The sequence below is a fragment of the Equus caballus genome, chromosome 27 (assembly GCF_041296265.1).
Source record: "Equus caballus isolate H_3958 breed thoroughbred chromosome 27, TB-T2T, whole genome shotgun sequence".
In the NCBI taxonomy this organism is placed as follows: domain Eukaryota; kingdom Metazoa; phylum Chordata; class Mammalia; order Perissodactyla; family Equidae; genus Equus; species Equus caballus.
Window position 1 is genome coordinate 13,736,295 of NC_091710.1, and position 12,067 is coordinate 13,748,361.

Genomic DNA, 12,067 nt, shown 5'->3' on the forward strand with positions numbered 1-12,067 from the left:
AAGAATCCTCTCTCTTGGGCCCAAATCTTCTGCCATAATAATTAAACTCCCTTAAACTAATCATCTACTGCCAAATGTCCATTTATCTTCATAACATGGAGATCCAGATTTAGAGTTACTCTTTAACAGCCAAGAAGGAAGATGCTGCAAATCCACCCCCCACACAAAAAAATATTTGATGTTAGTTATATAAATAATTTTAATTTAGCAGTACATATACAGACATCTTTAAATAATTCATTTCATCTACTGCAATTTCATTAACCCCACACTTTTCTTCTTACACCTCTGGGTATAACTCAATGCCATGGATGGAGATAAAAAGAACTTTTCCAGTGACTTCACCCTCACAGGGCTCTTTGCTCACAATAAAGCCTCAGGCTTCCTTTTCAGCATCATTTGTGCCATCTTCTTTATGGTCATGATAGCTAATGGAGTCATTAGCTTTCTGATCCACACAGACCCTCACTTCCACACTCCCTTGTCCTTCCTGCTCAGTGCCTCTCTTTCAGCAACATGATGTATATGTCAACTTTTGTACACAAGATGCTGGTTGATTATCTCATGGGCAAGAGGACCATCTCCTTTATCTCCTGAACAGTCCAGTACTTTCTCTACATGGGGTTTGTGGGGGCTGAATTCTTCTTGCTGGGACTTACAGCTATGTGGCCAGCTGCAACCTCCTCTGCTATCCCGTCCTTTTGAGTCACCACGTCTGTTGGATGATCTTGGCCAGCTCTTGGTTTGGTGGTGCTTTTGACAGCTTTCTCCTCACCCATATCACCATGAGTCTCCCATTTTGTGCTTCCCACAAGATCAACCCCTTCTTCTGTGAGGCTCCCACCATGCTGAGGCTGGCCTGTGGCAGCGAAATGAAACAGTGATGTTCATTTGCTGTGTCATAATGCTACCAATCCCTTTCTCTATGGAGATTGCTTGATATGCCAAGATTCTCACCATGGTGTACCATATGAGGTCAGCAGAAAGGAAGAAGAAGGCTTTGGCACCTGCTCATCACACATAATGGTGGTGACCTTTCTTTTCAGGGCTTCCCTTTACACGTATATACTCCCCAATCTTACCACACTCCAGTCAAAGACAAGGTTTTCTCTGACTATTACACCATCCTCACCCCATTGTTAACACAGTATGAGATACACAGATGTCACAGGGGCTTTTTAGAGGGTTTTGGCAAGATGCCAAGGGACCTGTGGCATGACAAGGGAAGAATTCTGACAGTTTCAATCCTCTCAGAGTAGTATGGGTGATGTTATATACATATTATCATGAGTTATATGGATGACACCTGCATCAACTGCCAATGTCAGCTATCTTAAAAGGCGTATCAGCAGTATTTTTGTCAAAAATGTGAAGTCATGGTAACATTCACACATGAATAAGGCTGTAAACACCACTGGTGTTTATTCCTTCTCTGTGTCCACTCATTCCAGTTCTTCTCTCATACCACTTCTCGGACAGTGATTCATGTATATAAATGTCCCAAAATGTCTATTTAATATTATGTGCTCTGACCACCTTCAGTGGCCTCATATGATCTGGTGATTTGATGACATTATTTAAATGATCCATTGATGGGGTTTGCAGAAGGGCTAGATGTGTGGACATTTGAAAGAATTTGAAAGAGACTAAAGGGCCATAAAGCTTCAAAGAGAATAGTTACATAGACTCAGACTAGGATTTAGAAAATCCAGATATCCTTTCTTTGAGTATCAATTGAAAACATTCTTCCTTTATCTAAATTTGGAACTGGAAAAAATGAACCCTGTTTTTTAAGAAATGCAAAGACTAATTCTCTACGGGCAAAGATCCTATGATGTTGCATTTGTTATGTGGTAGATACTTGTTACATCAGAAGACACAGAGGTAGATGAGGAAGAAGTGCTCTGTTAGTTCATAAATTCAATAATCACTTTTCAGCTTCTTCTCCAATTCATTAGGATTGTTAGATTTATGGAATCCTTCTCTAGATGGTAGCAGTGGTATGGATATTTCTATCGACCATTTTCTTCCAAAGAAATTGTGGACAGTCCCTTTTGTCCTTCTCTAGAACACTGGGTTTTACAGTAGATAACATTACTAAATGGGAAGGAAAGAATTAGTTTTTCATTTGAGAATTGGAACTGGAAAATTCTTTGGAAATGACTGAGTATAATTTCTTTTTAGGTACCTGATAAGCAGAGAATGTAAATGTTTAGCCTAAATCATACACCCAGTTATAAAATCCTGGTCCATATCCCAGGCCTCTTGGACCACCTCTAAATGGTGCTCCACCAGGCTTTGGGCTCCCAGCAATTTGATAAAACCCTGGCTGAGTTCAGCACTGTTTACTGTGGATAGACACTGGCAGTGGTGGGTGGGGTGCCTCCAACGCCCTGAAAAAGCTGCTGGGTGGTAGGCAAAATATTTGACCAAATGAAACAATTCACATTGAAACACAGTGGGTTGAACTGACCAGGTAATCAGGAAAGTAGACTTGCTCCCATCTCAGTCAGCTGGGTTATCAATTGCAAACCAGGTGCAGCCTTCCTGTGGTTCTCTATGTCAGACTAGCTTGGAATGCATCGCATACAGGGTGATAGGAGTGGGCATTTCCAACCAAGAAGGTGATGGGGTACACGAAACACAGTAAACAAAGCAGAATAGAAGGAGACGGCCGACCCTGAGAACTTGGGATCCATTTCAGCTCCACTTCTCAAGAACTTCTGTCCATCATGTGAGATAACTGAGGCCCAATTTCCTATTCTGTGAAATTTGAGTTAATATATTTTTTTCCTAAATTAAGTATAAGGATGTTCATCATCACATGATTTATTACTGCCACAATTAAAACAATGTGTGCATTGAAAATGAAGCATTGATTAAATAAAATAAATTATAGCTATGGGGTAGAATACCCTATGAATATTGTAAGTTACATTTGGAAGAATATTTCACATCAGGGATGCTTCTTAATAAGTAGTTCATGAAAAATAAAAATTGTCAAATTATACATAAATACACGCCCATATGCACATATACATATGTTGGTATGTAAATGATATATATGTAAGTATATATATTATATAAATGTATGTATGTATGTATCCATGCAGTGGGAATGTAATTTTGTAAGGATAACCATCTATATGATATGTTTTTTTGTGTCTATCTCTGAGTATTATGGATGCTTCTAAATTTTTAAACTTTTTCCTATTCTCCTCAGATTATGTATTAACTTAATACTCAGGTAAAATAATTATTATTAGATTACCAATAAAATGCTAAAATAAATAACAGCAATTGGGCTACTTTTCATTTTTTATGACTTTTCACATTTGCTCCCACATTTCTCCAGGAGGAATAGCTGCTAGAGGAAATTTCTGATGAAATGTTAAGAAAACCAGGGTCTTGCACTTTGGAGCCCAGTGGTGGAAACACTATTCTCAAAGCTCATGTGACTTTAGGGCTCCCTCTCCTACACCTTAGGAATATACTTTTAATTAGCTCTGACAAATCTGTCTCACTGAAGTCTATTGAGATCTGAAGGGGGAGACCTGCTCTTTCCAAGAGCACTTTACTTCATGACCTTCTCTGAAAACTATTTAAACTCCTGCCTCTTCTCACTCAGAGACCTCCCATTGTGCCAAGGAACCCAAATGCAGAGCAACCAGAGATAATTCATTGTTCTTTAGTAGTCTACCGCTTTCTTCCTGCCTTTTTACTTTTTCATAATTGTCCCTCTTTGGTGTCTAAATATTTTCTTGCAAAGAGAGGAAGCAAGAGTTAACATACTTTTCTAGAAGGCTGGAGAATTTGTGTGGTATATCCTGGCAATGTAAAATGTCTCAGGGATTTTGGGGTGGAAATTATTTAATTTTTATTTTTTAAAAATAATACTTCATTCTGCAGATATTAAGAGCAATATTACCAAATTATTCTTAATAACTTGCTGCATGTCTGTCTGAGCTAATTCTATCATCAGTCAATAATTCAGTAAATTCAAGTTCACAGTCCAAGTAAAAAACCTCTGCGTGCTGGATCTTTAGGGGTAAGATGCAAAGCACACAGGCACACGGGTGGGCTTGAAAGTTTTCTTGTTGTGGATACCCATGACTGTGAATCAATTTGTGTTCTTTTCTCTCTCAACATAAACTGAAGAAATTCAATCTACTAAACAACCATTTTCTCTTCTACTAAGATATCATCTTCTTTCTGAAAAGCCTCTGTTCATTCCCAATCTCTTTCTTAGTTACATAAAGTTCTTATAGTTTGCTGCTGAGTTTTTGTTTTACTAAATTTTGTATGACTAGCTCTACATTTGAATAACGCACTCTACTCTGAATGACTATCTGGAGAGGATTCAGCTCTACGTAAGTGACAATGATGATTTTCTTTATTTGGAGCAAAGTTTAGGATAAAATTAGGCATTTGGGTGATTTTTTTTTTTAAAGATTGGCACCTGAGCTAACAACTGTCACTAATTTTTTTTTCTGCTTTCTCTCCCCAAATTACCCCTGGTACATAGTTGTATATCTTAGTTGTAGGTCCTTCTAGTTGTGGCATGTGGGACGCTGCCTCAACGTGGCCTGAAGAGCTGTGCCATGTCCGCGCCCAGGATCGGAACCAGCGAAACCCCAGGCTGCCACAGCAAAGCGTGCAAGCTTAATCACTCAACCACAGGGCTGGCCCCCTTGGGTGATTTTTTAATATCAATGATATGCATTCCATTCCTTTATGCATACTAAGAGATGTGTAATATGCTGCTTTTAATATGTAGTATTCAGATTTCATGGATAAGAAAAGGCTTTGAGGAAATGAGGTGATGAGTTAAACAAGTGTAGATATAGGAAAAACAAATCCCTTTAAAGATTTTTGAAAATTAAATGATGGGATTTAATAGTTTGAGATTTTGTCTAAACAACGCAAAATTCTTGATTAATTTAAGCAATTCAGTGAATCATCTACAAGCTTCTGCAATATTTAGGCCAACTCTGTATGTTCTTCTCTCTCTCTTATTTTAGTGAAAATCCAGGTCTTTTGAAATTAAGGAAGATCCCAGGTTATAGATCAAATGCTGATGAGCACCTGGCTTGGCTCATCTTAATGACACTTTAACTATTTCATGAATAAGGAAATCACTGAGTTTCTACAGCATTTCCTAGTGGTCTTAATCATCTTTCTTTATATGATGTAAACAAGACTTACGCAAGCTAAATCTAAGGAAATGGAGGCACAGTGTCTACAACTGATGGGTTGCAAATCTCAAGTGCAAGTTCAATGGGAGGAGACTGCCCCATACCACCCCTCAGCTGCAAGTGCACCAAGAAGCAGATTGCCTGATTATTTCTGGGAATTTGCTGGAGTATGCTTTGCAAATCTCCTGCTGTAAGGGTGCTATTGAGTGAAACAGTACAAAGAATCTTCTTTATAAAACGCCTGTTTATGTCTGTGTGTGCAATTTTAACAAAACCTTTCCTCCCTTTTTTTTTTCTTTTTTGATAATTCAAGCAAAGCTTGACCTTGTGAATTAGATGGGATACGGACAACACTATTTGAAAGATACAAAAGGACTAAATGAAAAACTTGCACTTAGTCCCAGTTTATAGGGCACAGACTATGAAGAGGCTTTCTTATTCCCTGTTGGTTCTTTTCTTCTCCCCCCAACCACTGGCATGATTGCCTTTTTATCCTTGTCCTTTTTTTTTTTTTTTACAGATAAGGACACTGAGGGTCTGAGAATTGGGTGTTCTTGTCTTAAGGACATACCGGCGAAACAGACAGACTGCTGGAGGCTCTCTAACTTAAAGCCAGGCCTCATGCCTTGCTGCCAATGATGCAAGCATTGTACATATGACTTTTCTATAATGATGTTAAAGGATGTGCAGACAGCCGCATTCCTCACCCCCACTCTGCCAATGATTCCAAAACATTTTTTTTAGTGCCTGCCATACCATAGAATAAATTCCCATATGAAATAGTGGGTCTCTCCAGTTGTGGGGCGTGTGATCTCTTTAGGGGTCCTGGCAAGAGGGGTATGTGGTGAACAAAGGAATGTGGCCTGAGTGACTCCCTGGAGTGATTTCCCAAACAGTAACGGATGCTTGGTGAAATTGTCTGAGTACATTCGCATTTTATCACGTAATAAGCTTATGATTCTTATTTCAATTTGATTTTATTCTTAATGATTTCAACTTTTTGAGATACTGGGAAGAATTTTGGAATACAGAGAAGATTTAGGGATATATCTAAGGTTTTGTATTTTGTTTCTAAACTGCACAACAATGGATTGAAGTGGCTTGAGAAACTCTCATGTGAAAATTCAACTGGAAGAGGTTTTTACCCAAGATAAATAATATTTTAATGAAATATTTTTTTTAAAAGGCAAAAATCCATGATAAATGAAATACAAAATTTTAAATAAAGATAGAATCAACAACAGTATCATACATGATACTGGCAGAAAAACAGATGCTTAGATCAATAAAACAGAATTAGAATAATTTTAATGTGTATATAATGTGCCAACAATGTGATGTGTTTGATATAAAATAGAAACGTAACATCCCCAGTTATGCTGCACTGGAAAAACTCCATCTAAAATAATTGTTGAAATAGAGACTGTATTTTGAAATGGGCATTTCCAAAGATTATCTCAAGTTAATACCTAGAACTTGGGCATTTTGGCAAAGAATTCATAGATGAATGCATACAAAAATAGGGAAGCATAACCTGGCACAGAGAAAGATGGAGAAAGACTTTATGGGCATATTCAAATTATGAACAGATGAACATTAAAAAGGGAAGAAACTGCTTCTGAGTGGATCTAGAGGGCAAAAAAGGAGGTTTCATGAGGCAGCTTTTAATCCAAGTGAGCACAGAGCTCCTAGCCACAGGGCTGTTGTGCTGAAAGACCATGGACTATGGTCTTCATTTGGCAGAAAGTTCACCAGTAGTCAGAGAGAATCAGGGAAAGGAAGCAACTTGCAACTTAGAGGTACTATTATCACTTGATTTAAAAGATGAGCTTGGTGATCATCCTAGTTCTAGGCAGAAATCACATCCTAACTTCAAGTTAGGTGCGAAGAAATAATTTTAACCACCCTACTCAACCAAATGTGTACCCCTTGCAAAATAAGAGGGAATAGTTTCAAATGTCAGAATGGAATAATTGTGTTGCATTCTTTTGATGTGTGGTATAGTGTAATAAAAAATTAATTTAAGTAAAACTTAAAGACAATTTTATCCGATAAAGTCATGCCAATTTTATGCAATCTTCTTTTTCTTGTGTTCTCATAATTTGCAGGCCAAGCATATCTATGCTTCTCAAAGATATTTAGATTCTCTTCAGGCTTAAATGTGGTTCACCCATATTTCTGAGAATTTATGCTGAAGACCATTTTCTTTAAGTCAAGAGATATTTAGAAAAAAATATAGAATTTAACAGCTGAAATATTTCCACCAGGAGTGCCAAAGTCTATAGACCTGAAATTCAAGAGGTATTTATAACTGAAATTCACAGATTCTAGGTGAATGTGTAGATTGCTTAAATGAGAGATTGAGGATTCTCACACACTTATAGTTTTGCAATAATTAACATATATGGTTATAACATTGGTATTTTACCTTGCATTGTATAATATATTTTTCACTTGTAACTAAGAATTTCTTATTTAATCTATAGAATAGCCCTGATGTCATATCATCTAAAATTAATGTAAATGGGAACCAAGGCTCAGAGAGTTTGGGGAGAGAATACAGGGTAATAGAATTAATTAATATCATGTCAAGGAGAACTCAATTCATTTGATTCTAAATTTGGTTTTACTCTATGTCCACTACCTCATTTCAGAAGAAAATTCCTGTATAAAGTCACAGAATTATTCCAGACATTTTATGATAACTGTCAATTGTACTAAATCATAGGAAAGCAGTACAATCTTTGTCCAGCAGAAATTCAACAAGTATAATTCCTTCTCATTATGATTCAGCATAGTGAGACAGCAGATAATAAATTTAACCAAATAGGGCTTGCTGTCTGACAAATTAGACTTTTTATGTGCAATTGGGAGAGTAATGTCAGGCAGCTGCAAAATAGAGAAGACTTTAGAGTTTGCCTTTGTAATTGCAATTACTATAGAGCTGAGTGGAAAAACTAGTCAAAGGTAGATTTTTAAGAGATTTTGGAATGAGTGTAATGGAAAGCAGAGAATGCTATTTGACTTTGTAAAGCAATACATCATTTTCTCTCTCTTCCTGGCATCACAGGGCATGATAAAAGTTAGACCCAAAATGTGAGAGGTGTGGAAGCAGTTGAAATACTACTAATATTTAGGATATTTCAATATCTGGAGAGCATTTTTCCTTCAGATACATATTTTAATAGGCGACATTAGTCGAAACTAGAAAGGTAGAAGAAAAATGAGGCAGATTCTAAATGGTGATGAAATGGTGCATGGTGTCAGGGAAAAATCTATGAAACCTGCCATCAAAGATTCTGAAATTGGAGGAAAAAAACAGCTAAACACGAGAAACAACATTTGCTCTCTCAAAAATAAGCAGTCCTGGAGCTGGCCTGGTGGCATAGTGGTTAAGTTCATGCACTCTGCTTTGGCAGCCCAGGGTTCTCAGGTTCTGATCCTAGGCATGGGCCTAGCACCACTCATCAAGCCACGCTGTGGTGGCATCCCTCATAAAACAGAGGAATATTGACACAGATGTTAGCTCAACTACAATCTTCCTCAAGGAAAAAGAGGAAGATTGACAACAGATGTTACCTGAGGGCCAATCTTCCTCACAGAAAAACAAAAAGCAGTCTTGATTATACTAAATTATGTCATGTGGTCTTGTTTATGACTAGTTTTCATGAGTCACATTACTAATTACATATAGTTAAAAATTTAACAGATTCATGTTGTTGTGACACTTTATTTGGCAACTACAATAAATGTCTAGCTGTTTTTCTGTCTATTTTTCTGTAAGTAAGAGAACAGAGAGAATTGAGACTGCGTGGTCCAAACATCCCTGCACTAACAGATTGTGTGACCACAAGAATATCACTTTCAATCCACCATTGGTGAAATGGGGTTTACAGTTCCTCACTGCTTAGCTTTATTGTGAAGCTCAGTGATTCAATAGATGTGAAGAACTAGGCACAGGTAAACTCTTCACAATGTCATTATCATTGCTCTTAATAGTAAGTTTTTTTCAGCTCAGTTGACTCAAGTGTTCATATTTTTTTTAATATTTTGAGAATAGACAAGTTTTATCAGTTTAATTCTCAAACATATTGGTAAAATATATCTTGCCTTATCCTATTTAATTCTAAAACACATGGAAATCATTCTCAACATTCAAAATGTTTTTTGTGGATATTTTTTTCTTCTATCATAACCTGAAATTATATAAAGTGCAGCTACTGAATTTGTTTTAATTTACAAATCACATTGAAAAATTTCCAGTTTCTAAAAATAATAGCTGAGTTATAGTTCAGGATGTATGTTCATGTGCTGTTTCCCCTGAATCCTAATTGTTAGTGCTAATTGCTAATAGGTAATGCCAATCATAATACCAATGCTAATTACTCATCATTCTAAAATTGAAATTTCTTTCTTAAAAATAAATAAAAATAATTCTAGAACAGTGAATGCCTCTTGTAATGGATAACCTTTTCATGTCTGAATTTGCAAGAGTAGTTTCCATTGCCCACTTTATTTCCTCCCATACAATTTTATTTCATCATGGATGAACTGACACCAAAAGAAACACTTATAATGTAGACAGCGACTCATGGCCCAAATGGGAGATCACCCATATTTGTGGCTAAACGGTAGACGTAGACTACCCATAGCCAGACTTAAATATTCTGAAGATGATGGTGATGCTGATTATAATAAACATTTATTTAATAAAAATACTCATTTAAACACATCTAAGGTAGCATGTTCACACACACATGTGCACACACACCATATTAGGGTATGTTTAACTGCCGCATAGCATGCTATATACCTTTAGGTGGTGGTGTGTGTATCACTGTAGTACAATAGTACCAGCTGGTATAATCTTGTCCAATCCATTTAAAGAATTATTGATTTTAAATAATCAATTTTACTTAAAAACATTCTAGAAAAGATTGATTGCTAGGTGTCAGTGCCAAAGTACTAAGAAAAATATTTTTAAAAGTTTTCTTCCAACTTTTATGAGTTCGCTATGTAACAGTTAACCCATATTTTCTTTTCTTAATTGTGCATGAGTGATCATTTTATTCTGCAGATTTTAGGGCACAGCAGAGCCATCATGGAATCAATGCAAGTGGACAACACATCCTCTACAGACTTCACTTTCATGGGGCTGTTCAACAGAAAGGACATCTCAGGCCTTCTTTTTGTCGTAATTTCTATCATCTTTTTCACTGCGCTGATGGCCAATGGGGTCATGATCTTCCTGATCTGCACTGACTCATGTCTCCACACTCCCATGTACTTCCTGCTCAGTCACCTCTCCTTCATTGACATGATGTACATCTCTACCATTGTGCCAAAGATGCTGGTTGACTATCTGCTGGGTCAAAGCACTATCTCCTTTTTGGGATGCACAGCTCAGCATTTCCTCTACCTCACCCTTGTGGGAGCCGAGTTCTTCCTGCTGGGCCTCATGGCCTATGACCGCTATGTGGCCATCTGCAATCCCCTCCGCTATCCTGTCCTCATGAGCCGACGGGTCTGCTGGATGATCATAGCAGGTTCCTGGTTTGGTGGATCTTTGGATGGCTTTCTCCTAACTCCCATAACCATGAGCTTCCCCTTCTGCAATTCCCAGGAGATTAACCATTTCTTCTGTGAGGCACCTGCAGTCCTGAAGTTGGCATGTGCAGACACAGTTCTCTATGAGACAGTGATGTATGTGTGCTGTGTTTTGATGCTGCTGATTCCTTTCTCTGTGGTGATTGCCTCTTATGCCCAAATCCTGACCACAGTTCACCACATGAGCTCAGGGGAAGGGAGGAAGAAAGCATTTGCCACCTGCTCATCTCACATGATAGTGGTTACCTTGTTCTATGGGGCTGCCATGTACACCTACATGCTGCCACATTCTTACCACAGGCCAGACCAGGACAAAGTCTTCTCTGTGTTCTACACCATCCTCACACCCATGCTAAATCCCCTCATCTATAGTCTGAGGAATAAGGATGTGACCGGAGCTCTGAAGAGGGCACTGGGGAGAATCAAGGGTACACAAAGAGTGTCAGGGGATGCCTTTTGACAGTTTCTTCCCACTTAGCTGGTGAATGGAATCCTCTGTGACCAGTGTGGCCATGCTCTCAATGAACGATTAAACTGGAGGGTAGCGTTCAACTGTGTAGATAAAAAAAAAAGTCAGTATAAGACATGTTTCCCCTTGGTCTCCTTTCCTTCACTCTTCATTCCTTTCTATGTCTTCCTTTTCTCCTGTGCTGTTCACATGTATTCAAAATAAATGCACAGTGGTTTCCAGAAACACAAACTAAAATTTTTTTGCTCAGAAATTTTATCTTTTAGAGACAAAATAAATTGCATGACATTTTAAATGGCATGGATTATGCTGATGAGTGCAGGAGGGAAGATATTACTTTTTGAGTATATGCTACTATGTACAACTCTAGTTCACCATCTAAGGATAAAAGAAATATCCTCTTTTCTATTTATTAGAGTAATACTTTGACACAGCCTTTTAGGAAGATGGCTGGTTAGCTATCTACGTGTTCCAATTTGTCGGATAGTATGAAGAATCACTGAACATAATTTTCTTGAAAAGCCATTGCACTTACTACAATCATTAAGTGTTTTTTTAAAAATTTTGTGAAGAAACACAGTATTTAACTTTTGGTTGTTTGCAACGTATTTGTGCAAACTATGTGTAGGATAAGGTAAAACTCATGGCTGAGAGTGAGGGACATTGCCCAGACAGACAACATGTGAGCACTGTGTGGCTGAGAGGGTTTCTGAGATGTTGGCAAAACACACATGGGTATGAGTTGGGAGAATACTAAAATTATTTTTCAAATATATCGCAAAGTCATCAAAGTTAA

General features: G+C 37.6%; 1 protein-coding gene across 1 annotated transcript in view; it reads left to right on the forward strand.

Annotated features, from left to right (window-relative positions):
- OR2T1C (olfactory receptor family 2 subfamily T member 1C) overlaps window positions 1-11,496 on the forward strand; it is a 61,359-nt gene extending 49,863 nt beyond the window's left edge. Inside the window, exon 2 of the mRNA XM_001496984.5 lies at window positions 10,273-11,496. Coding sequence (XP_001497034.3) covers window positions 10,297-11,262 — 966 coding nt within the window. The 5' untranslated portion in view covers window positions 10,273-10,296 and the 3' untranslated portion in view covers window positions 11,263-11,496. The remainder of the gene's footprint in view (window positions 1-10,272) is intronic.
- The last annotated feature ends 571 nt before the right edge of the window (window positions 11,497-12,067 follow it).